The 20,236-nt window shown below is 37.6% G+C and overlaps 1 protein-coding gene across 6 annotated transcripts in view; it reads right to left on the bottom strand.

The window, feature by feature from the left end:
• The window catches only part of erc1b (ELKS/RAB6-interacting/CAST family member 1b), a 220,437-nt gene that overhangs the window by 198,181 nt on the left and 2,020 nt on the right, over positions 1-20,236 (bottom strand). For all 6 annotated transcript variants that reach the window (XM_051890004.1, XM_051890009.1, XM_051890005.1 and 3 more), the window contains exon 2: positions 9,355-10,256. In XM_051890004.1, the coding sequence (XP_051745964.1) occupies positions 9,355-10,047 (693 nt within the window). In that variant the 5' untranslated portion in view covers positions 10,048-10,256. The remainder of the gene's footprint in view (positions 1-9,354; positions 10,257-20,236) is intronic.

The following is a 20,236-nucleotide window of genomic DNA, read 5'->3' as shown; positions in this document are numbered from 1 at the left end:
ATTTCATGCATTTAACCAAAAACCTATTTAAAAAAAAACCATTAGTTTTGGGACAAGCACTCTGTCTGGATGATGTTAACCAACAGCTAGCTGGATATTAAGGCATTGTTTGACTGTGGTCAGGCTCAATCTAGTGTACAACGTCCACTTTTAACGATCTAAATAATCTCAGATGGATATAATCAAGTCTACATTTTTCATCACTGTTTAGCTCAAATGTCATTTAACAGGTTGCAAACAGCAAATCAGGCTGACTTTAGCACAAATGCACAAAGGACGATAGCTAAACGATTGGGTTTTTTCCAGCGCTTGGCCTGCTTTCACCACAAAGCGTGCTGTGCTCTTTCCTACCTGGTGAGGCGATTCTTCACCATGGATCGACATCATGAATAAATCATAGCGAGTGCATTAATTAATTGATTTCCATTCTCTGTGTGCGCCCAGACTAATGAGGAAACCCAACGGCAAACCAACAGAGCACAGAGGCAGCAGTATCAGTTGACGGAGCTGAACCTGAGGTTCACAGATCGTCTCCAGCACATCTCTACAACAATCAGACACTCACTTACATCTAACTATAGTAGCACAAAGCTTAAAGGGACAGTTCACCCAAAAATGAAAATTATCCCATCATTTACTCACCCTGAAGTTATCCTAGGTGTATATGACTTTCTTCTTTCAGCCAAACACAGTGGGAGTTATATTAAAATATCCTGGCTCTTCCCAGCTTTATAATGGAAGTAAATAGTAACTAAGATTTTGAAGACCAAAAAAGCACATCCATCCATCATAAAAGTAATCCATACGATTCCAGGTGGTTATTAAAGGCCTTCTGAAGCGAAGCAATGCATTTTTTTTGCAAGACAAATATCCATATTTATAACTTTATAGACTAGAATCACTGGCTTCCGTATGCGAGTCTAGTTCCGGCAGAAGAGTGGATTTTGAACCGACACATGATGTACTGACGAACACGAAAGCGCAGAGGATAAAGCAAAACAAAACACCAGTCATGAATTAGAAGTCTAAAATGAGAATTTTTAAAGAGAAATGTTGGAGGAGCTTGAGTTTTTTGCCCAGCCCTATTTGTTTGAACTGCGAGAGGCGTCTACTCTCACCTAAGCTTTTGCTACTCCTACATCATACGTCATACACCAAAACTCCACTCTCTCGTGAACGTGCCGACAGACATTACCGGAAGCTAGTGATTATAGCCTATAAAGATATAAATATAGATATTTTTCTCACAAAAACGCATCGCTTCGCTTCAGAAGGCCTTTATTAACCCCCTGGAGTTGTATGGATTACTTTTATGATGGATGAGCTTTTTGGGCTTCAAAATCTTAGTTACTATTCTCTCCCATTATAAAGCTGGGAAGGATATTTTTAAATATATATATATATATATATATATATATATATATATATATATATATATATATATATATACACACACACACTCACACACATATATACACATATGTATGTGTGTATATATATATATATATATATATATATATATATATATATATATATATATATATATATATATTTATTTATTTATTTTTTTTTTTTTTTTTTCCCAAATAATTGGAAAATAAAAATTTTTGGGTGATCTAACCCTTTAATGCAAAGAATCTGTGTCACTCAGATTGTGTCAATAGGACACTGGATGGTTTGGGGAGAAAATCAGTCAGATTATGTCTACATAGTACATCAAACTCTTATTTTAAAAGAGCAAACAGGAAAGGAAAATCCTATTTTCCGTGATATGACCCCTTTAGGTCTAGACCTCTCTAATTAGCTCAGTGCATCATGTCCGTCTGTGTCCCAGCCTCCAACCGGGCAGCTGTTGTGTCCCGATCGACTCGCCTCGAAACCTTCCAGTAGCACAGTCAGACCCTGCAGGTCAACATCACAATACAAGCTGTTATTCAGTCCCCCTGTACCAATTAGAGCTCGTCTCCTGCCTCGAGTCTGAGAACATCAGCACAGACTTTAGGCCATCTGTAATATTCACACAGGATCTAGCCATTCCTCGCTCCTTCAGATGATGAATTTACATTGGTGTCATCACTGCATGTCATAGTTCCTAAAAGCCTGTGTGAACACTTATAAACCTTCATTAAAAGACATATTTCATATCCAAATACTAAAATGAATACTTGATTAAAAACTAATTCGTATCCAAGGCCAGTCTCTATGCCAAACTGCTGATTTTCAATAATTCAAAGTTGTTTTAATGGAGTTTTATTAAAGGAAAAATGGCACAGTTTGAATCAAAGGGCTCATTGAGAAGTAGGCCGGCTCTTGCGGAGGGTCTGCTATTGCAACCATGACAACCGAGACTTGCTGTGTCATGAAGCCCTCGAAGGGAGGCAAAGCCAGACAACTGAATGAGATTATGTAATTCACCAGATGTGAATAGGGGAGGGCATAATTGGATGGCAATAATCATTTTAAAACAGACATTTTCAATTAGAGTAAATCAGATTAAAAGAGGCTGCACATTAAAAGTTCAATTTTGCTTTGTGTATGTGTGAATTAAAATTACAAGCCAAAAACTTTATAAAAAGATGTGGGACCAGATAAGAAACATACATACATATTGATATTGTGGCTTTATATACGTCTAGACACTTGTATGAGTCATTATATTATTAACCTTTTATCGAGATCAAGCTCAAATGGAGTTGCATGGTTTTTGACCAGAGAATTTCTGAGAATTTCAGACATGTGTGTTTTGTCCATCATTATAGAACATCGCATTTCATTTTCATCATCTTACAGATTATAAAGTTCACTGTAGCTACTGTATGGGAGTGCTCCGTTTTTACTGTCATTTGGCCAAAATCTCACATAAACATTACACACACATACACTTTTTGCATTAAAATAGACTTAAGTTATAAAATATTTATATATAATATATAAATATATAATTATTTCTTATTAATTATATTATTATTATTATTATTATTATTATTATTATTTTAATAATATTATTTTATATTAATTTTATAAATTTTTTAACATATATATAATTTTATAAAATATGTATATAATTTTTTATATAATAAAAATCATTATATTATATACACACACATACACTTTTTGCATTAAAATAGACTTAATTTATAAAATATTTATATAATATAATATATAATTATTTTTTATTAATTATATTATTATATTAATTATATTATTATTATTATTATTATTATTTATAACTATATATTATATAATATATAAATGTATAATTATATTATTTTTAGTTAATTATATTATATTATTATTATTATTATTATTATTATTATTATATTATTATTATTATTTTAATAATATTATTTTATATTAATTTTATTAATTTTTTAACATATATAATTTTATAAAATATGCATATAATTTTTATTATATATAATAAAAATCATTATATATACACTGAAGGATGTGTCCAGTCCACACAGATTAACCTACAGCAGGTATAAACACCTTGAAGGTGGGAGGAACTCCTGCTGACTGACAGGAAGAATGAAGCTGATCACGAGGGCTTAATCTCAATAGAACCTGTCAGAGGGGCCATCTGCACAGTCAGTGGGGTTTTGGGAAGTAGTAGTGGACAAAGCAATCCTGCTCTTTCCCGCTCCCTTCTAGTAGCTATGCACAGCATCCAAAAAAAGCAGGGAAAAAAAATCCTAAAAACAAGGCTTAAAAAGTTCTGCCCATGCCTTTTTCCATGCATGGTGAAAGCTACTTGAAACTTTTCAATACCACCTCTTTCTCCTCTCTCTCTCCCAACTGTTCCTCTTAATGCCTCTCGTACTCCAACTTTCTCACTGTTTCCCGTACATGTGAACTATGAAGAGTGAGGTAGAGCAGGACAGTAGTGTAGAGGAGGTCTGTGTAACCATATGCAAGGATTCTGTTCATTCCACACCTATCCTGCATGACCACACTCCATATAAGGGCCGCCGCGTCTGCCAAAGAGCAGCGGCTCACAGCCCCGTGGTGAGAACGGATAAAAATATGATCGGTCGTCCCTGCATTCTTTCTTCCACACTTTTACTACATCGCTCTTGAGATGGCACAGATGACTCAAACATTGTTAGTCTTTCCTTAATCAGCACAGACTGCTTGAGAAACAAAATAAGAGTAAGCAAACAAAGCTACAGTAGCACTACAGTTGTTCTCTTGGTGGCTTTATAAGCTTGAAGATGGTTTATTTTCAAACTTGAGCTCTTCAAGAGAGACAAAAGCTGTGTGTTGGGTGGTTGTTAGGGTGTTGCATTTTCGAAGGAGTTCAGAGTCATTTTTAGTGTGTTATGTGGTTGCTAGGGTGTCCTCGATAGGTGGATGCTTACTGGTCTAAGGCAAAAAAAAAGCACAGCTATGATATTCTAGTCTTTTTTTGACTGTTCACAGGCAAAAATTGTATGCATGATCACTTACAAAACTAATAGCACAAAACAGGCCGTACAACAGAGCCGTGTGGAGTACTTTTATGATGGATGGATGCACTTTTTTTGCTTTAAAATCGGCCTTAAATCACCCTCAAGCCATCCTAGGTGTATATGACTTTCTTCTTTCAGCCAAGTACAATCAGAGATACATTAAAAAAAATATCCTGGCTCTTCCAAGCTTTATAATTTGAGTGAATGGTGCCATTTTTTAAGCCCAAAAAAGCTCATCCATCCATCATAAAAGTAATCCATACGACTCCAGGGGGTTAATAAAGGACTTCTGAAGCAAAGCAATGCATTTTTGTAAGAAAAATATCCATAATTATAACTTTATAAACTGTAATCACTAGCTTCCGGTAATGTCCGTCTGCACATTCAGGAGAGAGTCAAGTTCTGGTGTATGATGTAGATGTAGCGTAAGCTTAGGTGAGAGTAGACGACTCTCCTGATTCAAACAAATAGGGCTGGGCAACAAACTCAAGCTCCTCCCACATTTCTCTTTAAAAATTCTTGTTTTAGACTTCTAATTTGTGACCAGCGTTTTGTTTTGCTCTATCGTCTGCGCTTCCGTGTTCGTCAATATGTCAGGCGTCAGGTCACTCTCCGAACGGAACTAGACTCGCCGGAAGCCAGTTATTATATAAGTTCTAAATATGGATCTTTTTCTTACAAAAACCCATCGCTTCACTTTAGAAGGCCTTTATAAACCCCCTGGAGCCATATGGATTACTTTTATGATGGATGGATGCACTTTTTGGGCTTCAAAATCTTTCAAAAGTTACTATTCACTCCCATTATAAAGCTTGGAAGAGCCAGGACATTTTTCCATATACACCTAGGATGGCTTGGGGTTGGGGCTGAGTAAATCATAGGATCATTTTCATTTTTGGGTGAACTATACCTTCAAGGCTATGAATCACACATGTTGCGGTGAACAAAATGTTCAAGATTAGAAGACCAAATATCAAAGTTTAAGAAATTAGCCACTTAAAACCCTATATTGATCAAGAGGGACACGTCCACCTCAAAGTCTACGGTGTTTACAGCCCTGCTCCATTATAATGCTACAGTGTCCACAGCATATTGTATGACACAGTCATTCTGCTGTGAGTAATGGGCTGATTATCTATTACATAATGAGTAAATACGGACCTCAAACCATAATGAGGACAAGCAGGACAACAGGAAGTTCTGTACAAGAAAATCATGTGAGATATTTTCATGGTTCCTAGTCATTCAGCTCAGCATGTGATGTTTATTTCCATCTGAGAGAGTGTGGAGCTTGATGACCTGAGGTTTGGCTGGCTCCTGACTCCACCCTTGGCCATCTGCTACCCTTCTAGGTTACATTTACTGACATGACACAGCAAACAAACCCCTACACTATCTGTTCTCCTCTAAGTATGGGACTCAAACATTTCGGATTAGGAATAAACCGTCTGACCGGAACAGTGAATATTGGTGTGGGCGGAAACTGGCTGTGAAAAGTAACACTATTTGATAAGGAGATTGTGGGATTGGGCCGTGAATCTTTGGACCTTTTACAACACTACTACCGTAAGCGCATCAGGAGCCGTGTCTGCCATCTGTTCCCACTTCCACAGAAGGCAGACACACATGCTTACGGAAAACAGACTTTGATGGACACCCGATTGGCTCAGTCGCTCTGTCTGAAAGACTCGAATGAACGTGCTTGCTAATGTTGGGAATGTCACGGCAGATGTTCACGGATCATTTTAAATTCATAGACTTGAAAACAACATTTCCACATTTATGCATATGACAAAAATAAGAGTGAGAAAGGTATTTATTACAGAAAGAATGATGTCACAGTGTACTATAGAAAATAGGGATGCACAATATATCGGTAACAATATAGTGCATATTTAACTGTGCATGCTCATTTCGCCAATTTTTAAATTTACTTTACCTTTGCTATCATCTAACATTAAGTTAATCTTTAAAAACACTAGTAATAACAGTTAAATGTAATCTTTAGCAAATCTCAAATTAAGTCTCAAATTTTCATACTGTACACTATAATGTTGGGTTGCCTAAATTCATTCAAATTGATTTTAGTTATTATTGTTTTATTTTTAATTTATTTAGACCGGGGCTGTTGATTTAACACGTTAATTTAATTAATTATGGGAAAAAATAATGCGTCAAAATTATTAACAAATTTAACTGTATGAGTTTATCTCATATTTATATCAATGATACAGAATAGCTTGAGTGCAAATGTGATTGAGTTTATACAACAGTTCAATAAAAAGTTAATATTGTGTTATATTTTAGACACAATATTGTCCGCTCTTGCTTAACTTTGCCAACAAAAATATTACCTATAAAGCCAGAGAAGAACTGTTGTGCATCTCCGAGTAACACACAGCGGTGCTTTGTTTATGAATGAATCTGCGTTTTAAGTGAATCAAACAGGTGAATCAATGATTCAATGAACCATTCATAAAGACAGCCATTTACTTCATTCCTGAATGAATCAGCTGTTTAAACACATTGAATGAATGAATGACTCGCTGACTTACTCATTTAGACATTTACCGCCACCTACTGGCAGTTTTAGTTTCTTATTTAGAGTATCATTTCATACAAAAAATAAAAAATAAAAAAAAACTCCATATTAATAAAACCCCATTAAAGCTATAGTTCACCCAAAAATGAAAATTCTGTCATTTACTCACCCTCATGGCCGCTGAAGCCTAAAAGTTTGTGTAATAAATTCTAGGTTGAATCAAATAAAATATTTTTCTAAAGCTACTTTTTGTAATGTCTATTTGATGCTTTTCTCATTTAACACAATAATGACTTTAAATTCTCTTTTGGGGGTAATTTCTCAGCAAAACTGATGTAATTAATCACAAATGAATCGCACATTAATCAATCGCCACATCATGTAATTAATTCGATTAAAAATTTTAAATCATTTGACAGCCCTAATATAGACATAAGAAAAACTTTGATATCAGCCATTTTTAGGTTATCGTCCATAATAATAATAATATTTTTTGTTTACTGTATCATCCATAAGATTATCATCAGTGGATCCCTAAAGGAAAGAGAAAGCGTGCTCATGAATCCAGTGAGATAGCATGTGGGCTGAATGAATGAAGAGAGAGATTTGAGCAGAGGAGGTGAATGAATGAGTTGGCTGACTAAAAGGGTTTGCTGTGTCACATCTCATAATTGAACAGGTCTCAAAGGTGCATTCAACTCATTTCACTTATTCCTGTTCCTTTATCCCTTCTTTGAACGCCTCTCTCCCTAGAGAATTTGATGTGTTCATTTAACTGATCAAGGTTCTTTTGAATATTGATCTAGTTTATTTAGATAAACCCCGTCATGACTTCATCAGTCAAATACTCCAGTTCACTGTACTAAGCAGACCATGCTATGCCAGACTTACATAAACTAGACTAAACACATAAAACATCTTTTGAAAAGAGGTGACGGTATAATGACAACAGTTAATATAAATGCCACATGCTAGCTGTAGTGTGCTACATGCTGTAGACTGCAGGCCCTAAAAATACATGGGAAATAGCTAAATTACAGCTTACACTACAGCTAAAATCCAGCATGGAGGAAGGAGAATAAAACGGGAAATGTCAGGATTGGCATGTGTTAAACTACAGCCTGCAGGAATCTGCAGCAGACTCAGACTTTGTTAAACAGTTGTCCATTTTAACGTAAAAAAAACCCCCAAAAGATGCACTTATCTAGTGTTTTTATGGTAACACCTGCCAGTGTGAACTAACAAACTGCTCTGATTCTGATTATCAGCTTCATCTGAGATGCTCAGGGGCTCTCGAAAAGCCATTTCAAAAAACACTAAAAGACAAATAGAGCTATTCTTAAAGACATGCCTTGTACAACGTTCTTCAGTAATCAGATCCAATCTGCAAGTAATAGGGTTTTTTCTCAGTGCCAGGTGCACCGTTTCATATCATAGCGTTTCAGCAGATGAAGCCCTTTGGCTACTGCAAACTGCACTAAAAAGACCTGCATATTCCAGCTTACAGAAGAGAAAAGAGACCATATTCAGACTCCTAACTGACCAACATGAAGCGACATCTAGAGACTAACTCAGATGCTACGATTATTTCGAATTAAGTCTTTTATGCTCACCAATGCTGCATTTATTTGATGAAAAATACAGTAAAAACTTCTCTATTTGAAGATATTTTAAAATATAATTTATTCTTGTGCAGGCAAAGCTGAATTGTGCATCATTACTCCAGTCATCAGTGTCACATGACGCTTCAGAAATCATTTAATATGCTGATTTGATGCTCAAGAATCATTTCTTTTTAATCAATGTTGACCAGTTGTGCTGCTTTATATTTTTATGGAATCAAATTCAGGATTCTTTGATGAATAAAAAGTTCAAAAGAACAGCATTTATTTGAAATAGTAATCTTTTGAAACATTATAAAATGTCTTTACTGCCACTTTTGATCAATGCATAAAATGTGGGCATATATGTCGGAAGATACAAACAATTTTAAATTTAATTTGTTCGTGCTCATTTCCACCTATTTTTAGATTTATATTACATGTGTCATCATTAAATTAATTAATCTTTACTTAAATTTTAGTGTTATATTTGTAATGTATTTACTGGCCATAACATGAAAATAATTACGACTTATACAGAATTTTAATATCAATTTATCCTTACCAATATTGTTTTTTAAAGAAGGTGCGAGCATAAAAGACATCAAAACTGAAGCTACGATATTTCCTGCCAGACATTCTGATTTACTCTGAAATATGTCACATCATTACAGAAGTTAAGTGTATTGTGAATATGTGGTCCTAAAATGAGTTCTCCACATAATCCTGGAGAAAGTGCATGACAGCTTGTCTCTCTCACCTGGTTCTCATCCTGGACGACTCTGTACTGCTCTTTCCACACGCCGATCTTCGACGCCTCGTCCTTGCGCAGGGCGCGCTCCTTTTTCAGCTCGGGGCTCCAGAAGGTCTTAATGGAGTTCATGGAGGAGCTGAGTTTGCTCTCCTTCACATCCACCTCCTTCCGCAGGAGCTCGTTCTCCCTGAGCACCTCCTTGAGCTGGGCCTGCAGGTCCATGATGGTGTTGTCCCGCGCCTGGCGTAGCGAATGAGGCACAGTGGACGCCAGGTTGGAAGGCATATGGTGGTCTCCGAAAGCAATGGCATCGGTGGGCGCGGAGCCGGGCGCCCCGGTGGCGATGTTCGGGCTCGATCCCATGACAGTCGTGCGGATGGAGTAAGGCACCCGGCCCCCCGAGCGGCCCAGCGTCATGGTGCTCTTGGGCAGGTCCGGGCCAGATGCCACTACTTCGTTGTCGCTCAGATACATAGGGCCGGATGTGGCGTAGGCAGCATTGAGGGACTGGATGTTCTCCATGGAAAGGGTTTTTCCCCCTGGACCTCCCGCTCCGGCTCCGCTGCCCCCAGTGCTGTTGGTGCGGCGGTGGCCCAGACGGGGAGAGCGTGGGAGACGGGGCGAACGGCCGGGACTCTGATTGCTCCCGCCACTGTGGTTCCCCTCCACTTTACCCACGGATCGGGCACTACCGTACATGGCGGCTCTGACCAGAGAAGGGCAAGAGTGAAGAGAAAAGAGGGCCGATATGGACTGAGAAGTTGATTTTTGTAAATCCTGAAGGGTCTGTGATTTATAGCTGGGTTATTTTAACTGTACAACAGACGCAGATGTTTCATTTTCACCATATGATGCTGGGTGTTGAAGAGTGACTGGTTTTATCCATTTAAGCTGGTCATGTTATATCCCTGCAACAGAGAAAGAGAGACGAAGAGTTAAAACAATTCCTGTCACACATTTTCATTGAGGTAGCAGAGCTGATATAGAGTTTTCCCTGGCATCTGCTGCCTTGCACTCTTCACAGAGAGGAAATAAAAGGCTGATGAACAGATCTGGCACAATGTACGCTTTAACCTCCTTCACCAGGCTCTATGTAGGTCATTCCCATGCCACATTGTATTTACTTTAGCTCTGCGGCTTCAGTCCAATACCTATTCTACACTCTCAGCCCTACCTCTGTCTCTCATTCTACATCTCTCTCCATCTTCTCACCACAGTTCTTTCCTGTTTTAATATCTGAGAGGTTTCATACACTCTGATGAGCTACTTATATCATGTAAGCTCATTTTATGAAATGAGAGTCTCCTAGTCTATATATTATAGATTATGAGGCTTAAAAGGCTATTACCTAAGTGCAGGCATTTAAAACATGTTGTCTCAGACTCAGGGAATGTGACAGGGTTAGGCATGCCCAGTGCTTTAATGATTTGGCTTCCGTTCGACTGCGGTCTCGCTGCCCCCTGTGCATCTTATCAGCAGCCTGGCTCCATTCTCTACTAGAGACAATCACAGCCTCCACAAACTGTTCCTCCATGAGACTGGACTGTTTTGATTCTTTGTTTTGTTACTAGCCTTTGTATCATGTTCTGTATATCATGTTTCTGTATGTGTTTAACAGTCCATTTCGAGTTTCAGTCTGAAGGGAGTCTGTGGTCAACATACTTTACGTTGGGTTCATTTTCATGTAGATTTACTCCATTGAAATGCATTGTGGCTCTAACTTTAGATTCCTTCCTACTGAGAGAGTGTGGCTATGTTGGCATGATCACAACCCCACTGAGCATTTTCCTGGCCTTTGGGATAGACCAAAACATGGCTCCAATGTCCACTGCCAGCATCCTCTCAATAAATTACCTTTAAACTGCATTTGTGGCAAATATTAAGGGTTTATAATCTCAAACTTAAAAACCAGATGAATTGAATAGTCTGTACCACTTCCTTTTGCTTTAAAATGAGTTAAATTTGTTAATTTAGTGATAAAATAGAAGAGATCACGTGTTTGAAAGGTCCACTCATGCGTCATGTGACCTAGTATTGCTACAAAACAAAGATGTGTTTTACAAGAGACAATGAAGTATTTCATCAGGGATAAACACACAAGACAAAAGGCAGCTGCCGCTTGCGACTGGACTCAAATAAACAGTCCTTTTCTCTAAGCATTCACAAAGCCGTGTACATGTGTGATTACAGATTTAATTTCACAACCCCGTCAATGGCTTTGTATTGATTAAAGGTAGGGTATGCAATTTCAGAGAGGCTGGCAATATTAGCTTTGAAAGGACTGGACCTAATGCAATGATTGGACATTTTTAGACTTCCACAAAAGATATAAGTACTTTTTTTAATATTTAGACCATTTCTATTATTGATTGCTATCATGATGAGAAGAGAGTTTCAACCAGTATAACAAAAAGTGTTTCTGAAAAACACTGCCAACCCTACCTTTAATACAGCCGTAGTGAAAGCATGAAAACACATTTTTTCCTTCTAATGAAGCACATGGTTCAACTTCAACCACAGGTGTTACACCTACTGTATAGCTAGGTGTTACACTGAAGTAAGTTGCCCATAATGAGGTGCCATAGTCTCTGTGAAACCTCATGAGTCTGGAATCTAGCATCTGCAAGCAATCTTTTTTTTTTTTTCTGGATACACAATCAGTTTAAAAAGTTAGGGGAAAAAAAAAAAAAAAAAAAAAAACACTTTTTTCTTCACTTTCTCTTACTGTATGCCAGCTTGATAGATCTTTTCTTAAAGAGAATCTCATGAAAGCCGCACAGTTTCCCTTGTTCTGTAGCTGTTTACTCGCATTTCTTAAAATAAGGTAATATGTAGTGAGAAAAACTACATATTTTTCAAATTGACTGAGTCAACTAGTCGACTAATTCTCAAAGAAGTCATAATTACAGTATTTCTGTAGATATGATGGTTTAAAGAAGATGATTTTAAAATCAACAGGTCAAATATAACACTGTTAGCATGCTAAACTAAACGATATATAAATATAAGAATGCAATCTACAACTAGTCGACCTCACTAATGTCACTAGTCCTTAACACATACACTACCATTCAAAAGTTTGAAAACAATTGTGCTGCTTAATATTTTTGTGGAAGGTTCTTTCAGGATTCTTTGATGAATAGAAAGTTTAAAAGAACAGCATTTATTTGCAGAAACCTTTTGTGACATAAATGTCTTTACTGTCACTTTTAATCAATTTAACGCATCCTTGCTGAATTATTGCTAAATTATACTGAAAAGTATTAATTTCTTTCAAAACAATATTTAGAACAATAGTGTACATTCCTCTTAGCATTTGATTGTCCTCAGAGAGCAGTTACTTTAAATCGTAATAATATTTCACAATATTACTGTTATTTTATATATTTTTTATTAAAGGCACAATATGTAATTTTCGCCACTAGAGGTCGCTTATTCAAAACAAAGGCATAGCTTGATGATTCCTAGATTTCACGGAATCATGGGAGTTGTCTTCTTAATGTCTACAGCCGGTGGAAAAGAATCCGACGGGACTCGCGCAGAAATCATATTCATGGATGAGCTAATGTATTACAGATATATTAACATTACTGTAGTATGAAGCAGGGTGTGGCTGAAAGTCATCTGAGCGGAATGAGGCCGCTGGAGCGATTGCTAATGAGAGACAAATGCGACACACGGCTCGAGAGCAGCAGAACTTTTATTACGCCGCAGACATGTGCTTCCGCTTCTTCCGGTCAAGCGTATGTGGTTTCCATGCATTTGTGTATATAAAGTTGTTATAATGCTTCTCTGTGCGTTCACTCGGCGGCTGCTATGAAACACTGGTTGCACACTGCAGTAAGCTAGATCAATATTAGTCATGGTAAAACATGGTACTCGCGGTAAATCAAGAAAACGAGATTTAAACAGTAAGACTTACTGTGTTGAGCTATATAACAATGATTAGTTTTCTGTCGATGAATGTATCCAAAAACACAATTAACAACGGCAGATTTGCAATTTTAACTGCTTTATTTGCAGCTCAAATCAGCAGAGCAAAGCATAGCAAGGAAAAAAAATTCACTGCAGTAAGGAAGGCAAGAAAGAACAGGGTAGCGCTTCTGCTAAACAGGGCACCTCCAAGGAGATCAGGACAACTAGACTCTAGAGAGAGCCATTCAGAAATAATAGCAATGTATCGCATGTGTTAGAGGCGGGGCAGAGTTGAAACTGAGGTTGGCAGTCACTTAGGGACCAACACATTACGAAATGTGTTGGAAATGGCACACCATTTGTACAGTACGTGAATTATCAGGTTATTGTTTTTACCTTCCTATTAGGATTAAAATATTTCACTCTGAAGTAACAGCCCAAAAAAGTATACTTAAAACTTGAAGTAAACAATGTAAAATAAGGACACAGTTTATTATTGGGTGAACTGTTCCTTTAAGAACTATGACAGTCTTTCCCATTGAAGCAACTGACATCTGGTTCGCCCCAGGCAGGTGGATTACACCTGGACAGAGGACACAGTAAGAAAAGGTTCCCTACCCTCCATTCCTTTATCTCTCAATCCCTGCTTCCAGCCATATCTCCTTCCATTACAGCAATCTGCTCTCTTCAACAGGGATGTAATGTTGCCTCATGGAAAAGTAAGTTTCTATTACATTTGACCTAAATCCTCACAAACAAAAAATAGGCCCAAACTAATGATTACCAAGCAATCGCTCTCAGAACTGGAAAATACATAACTCTTCAACTTATTTTTAATAATATCTCTAGAAGAGGTTGAGTGGCACTTACAAACAAAAGTAAATATAACCAATAAAAAAAAATAATGTTTAAGCCTCTGGAAAGCCACATACAGTGCTTACAAAATAAGAGGGATAAGAACCTGAGGTAAACTAAAAACAACAGAAAAACTGACTTAAATGCCACTACGCTATTCTTATTCATAAATTAACTCATAACCCTTAAAAAAAAAAAAAAAAAATTCTGAAATGGCTTAAAAGTGTGATTTTTGCTATCAGACTAAAAATTGTTGCCACACAGACTCAAAATTAATGCATTAAGTAAAATACAGTAAAAATCTAGTTAAAAATAATCAAGGTTTTTCACTAAAACTCAACATAGAAGAATTATATATAACAAATTTTCATTTAAAACGCACCACTATATATTTATACAGGATAATAAACCACAACATTTATCACAAAAAATAACCAATTAAAATGCTCACGTTTCTTAAAGGATTAGTTCACTTCAGAATTAAAATTTCCTTAAATAAAAATTCAATGCAGCTTCAAAGGGCTCTACATGATCCCAGCCAAGGAATAAGGGTCTTTTCTAGCGAAACGATCGGTCAATTTCTTAAAAAAAAAAACAACTACTTTTTAACCACAAATGCCCGTCTTGCATCAGCTCTGCAATTACGTAATCACGTTGGAAAGGTCACGTGGAAGGACATAGGCGGAAGTACCACAAGTGTTTACAAAGCGAACGTGCAAAGACTAAGTCAAACGGCCTTTACAAAAAAAAGGTAAAACAATGATGCTGGACGATTTTGAAGTTGGAGGAGAAAATGATATAGAGTTTTTTGCCCTACTGCGGTACTTCCTCCTACGTCACATGTGACCTTTCCAACGTGATTATGTAATGCGTGGCGCATCGCAGAGCTAGTGCAAGATGAGCATTTGTGGTTAAAAAGTATATAATTTTTTTAGAAAATGGCCGATCATTTCGCTAGATAAGACGCTTATTCCTCGTCTGGGATCGTGTAGAGCCCTTTGAAGCTGCACTGAAACTGCAATTTGAATCTTCAACATGTTGGTAGCCAGTGAAGTCCACTATATGGAGAAAAATTCTGGAATGTTTTCCTCAAAAACCTTGATTTCTTTTCGACCGAAGAAAGAAAGACATGAACAACTTGGATGACATGGGCTTGAGTAAATTATAAGGAAATTTTAATTCTGAAGTGAACTAATCCTTTAATTTTATATTTCCTGTTCAAAATCATCACAGATTTATTGTGAATATTCAATATATGACCCAGCCTTACTTCTATACAGAGGATAAACATCACACAAAAGGAATGTTTTATTTCGCTGATGACTCACGACATAGCTAAAGCTAAACTGAGTCAAATCTTTTAAAGTAATGGTTTGAGTGCTGAGTCAGATCACATGACCAAACCTTTAAAGCCCACACCCTAAATTGCAGTCACTGCAATGACTTTTCCAACTGCAAAGCTGCCTACAATAATCAATACAGTATAAATTTAAACTATCCGCTTGGTATTACAGTATTTTTTTGTCCAAGATCTCCTTCTCGTTCTGCCTCCCCTTTGGCTCAGTTACGGCATCAATGGAACAGTGTGTGCCTGCCTCTGCCTTTATATTTATAGGAAGGAACAGAGGTCAGCTTTGAGCTCACTTAAAAAGCACTGCCTGATGCCTGACGGCCTGTCACTTCACATCACTGAACATCTAGACAGCAGCACGGATTCATCATCATTCAAAGAACTACAACCAGAGCGCATTTCATTCAATCCACATCTGCATAACTGCTCTTCGGCCATAAAATTTGGGCAACTGTGGGAACACTGCAATGAATCAGTTATCCGTCAAATATCCAACCTGAGGATCTTATTTCTAATATGGAAAAGGATGAGACAGGTGACAGATAACTCAATAAGAAGCCACAGAAAAAAATGTTACATCTCTCTAAAACGTAGTTATCCTCTCAATGTTTCAATCGTCTCTGAATGTCAACTCCAATACTGATATCTAGAGACCCAATAGTGGTCGATTGTCAATATATAACACATAATATCATTTAATAAAAGCAAATGAGATGTTATATAAACTTACTGAAATGAACAACTATTAGCGGCCAAGCACCAAAGATGAACTGATTTTTTTGTTGATTTTTAGCCAAATTCAGCTGTTTTTTGGGGTTTTTTCAGACCTTGCATCAATGTTATTATCACATTTACTAATTGTAGTGAGAACCAATTGGCTGCTTTATTTACTCAAAATTCAGCATAAATAATTAAAGAAATTGTTTAATATCTGTTGACAATTCTGTCAGTAGAGTTTGGAACTGATTCAGGGATAACACTTCTGTAAATCAGCCAAGAGGATTTCTGGAGGATGAAGGAAATAGGAGAGGTGAACCATTTCAAACTTTTCTTTGGAAAATCACCAAGGGTAGAAGGTGCACCAACCTCCTCAGAAACAGGATCTAAACAGAAGCTCTGCAAGGCCAAAATAGCCGTAGGCCGTTTTCACACGTTTCGACTCCTTCAGTTTGATTCCACCTTCCTCCACCTGCCTTGACTCTTTCACACTGGATTATTTGGCTCAGATTCATGCTGTGTTTGTGTAAATGTGGGTACTACTGCAAAAATTTTTTTATGATATTCTAGTCTCTAGAACTTCAAATGTAAGTCTATGTTTTTTTAAGTCTACGGTAACGGTAACGGTAAAACTGACGCTATCATTACTGTTCATATCACTGTATACGAAATTGCTGAGGAAGCTCCGGAGCTGAAATTCAGACGTCTCTGAATGTCAACTCCAATACTGATATCTAGAGACCCAATAGTGGTTGACTGTCAATATATAATACATAATATCATTTAATAAAAGCAAATGAGATGTTAGATAAACTTACTGAAATGAACAACTATTAGAGGCCAAGCACCAAAGATGACCTGAATTTTTTGTTGATTTTTTGCCAAATTCGGCGTTTTGTTTCCGATACATGCTGTACACGGTAGACCAATCACAACAGACTGGGCCATCTGACCAATCAGAGCAGAGAAGGCCAATCACAACAGACTGGGTCATCTGACCAATCAGTGCAGAATACACCAATCACAACAGACTGGGCCATCTGACCAATCAGAGCAGAGCAGGCTCTCGGAAAGGAGGGGTTTAGAAAGATCGAATCCGAAAAAAGAGGTGATGCTGCAATGTATATTATCAGAAAATTAAAGTGTTTTTTGACCTTGAATGCATGTAAACCTATTGCAGGAGACTCCAAAACAAGATTAGGAACCTTTAAAGTAGCATACGGCAGCACTTTAACATACAAATGTTGCAAATGCAGCTTTAGAAGCCAGAGATGTTGCAACAAACTCTTCAGCAAACACATCATTAACTGGCTGTGCCTTGCTCTGGGACTCTAGATCAACTAATCAATTCTCATCTCCAGTTCTGACCTGCTTGCATGAAACGAGAGAGCCGGTGTTGAATGTGCTTTTCTTCTGGCCTGACAGGTCCCCTGTCTGTCCATCTGTTTGCATGAGTTAATTAGGTCAAAGATGGGCCGACCGCACAAGACACGCTAAACCACACGAGGGACTTGGGAGGATCAGAATCCTGCTGGACTCTCTTGAGCTTGAGTCTGGCCTGCTCAGCACAGTTACTGAGTTGTTATTGCATTTGTAGGTAGGTGTAATTGTGAAAGACGTCATGAAAATGTGGTAGCTGAGATGTGTAGAGCTAGGGTCAGCAGAGGACACACAACTGAGGTCCTGAGTAAGATATTTTACATAAAAGATGTTTACATTTTTAAAAAAAAAAAAAAAAAAAAAACAGCTGAATTTATTAAAATAACCTCATTCAAAAGTTTGAGAACCATTAGTTCTTAATACTGTGCTTAATAACCTCGCCTTGTTTCTTTGCATATGCCTTTGGGCGGGAATTATGCTAATTATGCTTTCACATTGTGACATGGATGTTTGAGGAACTAATATCTGGACCAAGTCGTTTTAGGCAGGTCTGGATCAGTGTTCTCTGTTAGACAGAATAAATCTCTTTGTGAGAGACTGAGCTTTGTAACTTTGCAGGTCTTATACATGCACAAACAGATACATTATACACTAAAGGAAAAGGAGAACATTAAAAAGATCATAGGACCCCTTTAACACACCAGATTGCATAACACATCCACATATCCAAAAGTAAAAATACATTTTTCATCAACCTCAAAACACAGGTAGAACAACACCTTCCCCTTGAGAAACGAAATCATGCTGGTACACGCTGACACAAGACAAACTTTCCTGTATGCCTCAGTATCCAAGAACCAAACACTCTCCCTGTATTTCTCCTGTTTTACACCCTTCAAAGATGAAATAAAAATAAGGACCAGGTTAGAAGGGGAGACAGATCAATCACTCTAATCTCAGCAGTTTATCTTGATAATATGTCTCAATATATTTAAACAAACATCTTCGCTTTTGCCACCCATCAATTCTCTCTACTAAAAAAGGTCTTAGACCATGCTTAGATCTTCTTCGTGTATTCAGTCACTCTCATCACTGAACAGACAGCAGATATGATCCAAACCAGGTGTCCATCACCGTTTCTGGGATGGTTCCAGGTCTGAGGAGACCCTGTAGGCCAAAAGTATTTTCCCTGCATGATAAAGACAAGCACCTCTTTCTGCATAAAACTCTGCGATAGACCGATACAATATATTGACCATTTTGAAATTAGCTGTAAACAATCTATTGACAACCTTGTTGATGGATTGTATACATTTTATACTTCCAATTGTGTTGGAAATTTTAAGTAAATATTACAATTCTTTAACAGACAGACAGATAGACCCCGCTTTCCAGAAGAGGGCGGAGCTTTAACAGCTCGCACTTCGGTTGCTCAACAACAACAAAGCTGGAGAATCTCACGCAGCCAAAATGAGGATTGTCAGTAACGGTGTTCAGCCTTACATTGTTCAAACCGGAGTCGACACTGATGGAGAGACTCAGGAAGAAGTCACAACTTTTAGAATGAAACTGGACGTTTCTGAATGGTTAGTGGATAAATTCATGTAGTCGCTGTGGAGTTGAGTCAACTCATCGACTAGCATGTGCCATCATGTTAATCTTTTGTGCAAATCCACTGTTGAATTAACCCTCGTTTGTGAAGCAGTCCAGCGTAAAATGACGGCATGGTAACAACACTCTACTACAACAACTCTTCCTCTTCTCTAAAGCAGCCCAACATGGCCTCACCCCCTTTGTTGTGTGTTCCCGGGGGCAGGGTTTATGTAAATATAAGGGTTAGTGATGTCCCTAACCCAGAAAGAAGCTTGTTGTAGTCCCTACCAGCCGTTTGTTGTAGTCCTTAAAAAGCGATTTCTGTAAAAGAAAATATCTCTTTTTGCATTGAACTTTGAGCGTTGTAACTTAGCAGATGTTGTTTATGCTCAAACAGCAACATTACACACTAACTAAAGTTAAAAAGTTAAATCATAATCAATCACCACTTTAACCATATTACCTGATTTGCTGACGTCACAGCGACGGTTGTGTTTAGGGGTGGGGTCGGGATAGGGGCATCATTTTCATTGCATGTTTTAAAAACACCCACCAATTTAGAAACGCCCACAAATTTAGAAATCCCAACTTTTGTTCTGCAGAGACCTCATACTCATAGTTTTTGTAACCACACTGACAGTGCATGTGCAAGGTGAATGTTGAGACAGAAGAGTTTACTAGGTGGCAGTAGCCGTGCAGTAGTCAAAGAAGAGTTCGGAAAGAGCAATACAAACAAAGCAGCATATCCGTCTTCATTGTTGTTGTTTTGTGTCTTGTTCTAAACTTTGCATGCAATGGCATATATTTTTTCTTCTATCCGTACGGGCAAATCTCCGGTAAATGACATGGCTCAGTGCTGCCCTCTGACATCTGGTAAAGTATAAAGTAATTGTACAGTGCATGTGTCGAACGCGTCCATTTGCGCTCATCTGCAGTTGAGTATACTTTGAAAACTATGTGCACATGACAGTGCGCGAGTTGGAGTGTAGTATGAAGTATAGGGCCTTAAAGGGTTAGTTCACCCAAAAATGAAAATTCTGTCATTAATTACTCACCCTCATGTCGTCCTAAACCGTA

This window comes from Ctenopharyngodon idella, chromosome 4 (assembly GCF_019924925.1).
Source record: "Ctenopharyngodon idella isolate HZGC_01 chromosome 4, HZGC01, whole genome shotgun sequence".
In the NCBI taxonomy this organism is placed as follows: Eukaryota; Metazoa; Chordata; class Actinopteri; order Cypriniformes; family Xenocyprididae; genus Ctenopharyngodon; species Ctenopharyngodon idella.
This window is presented reverse-complemented; position numbering and strand designations above follow the sequence as displayed.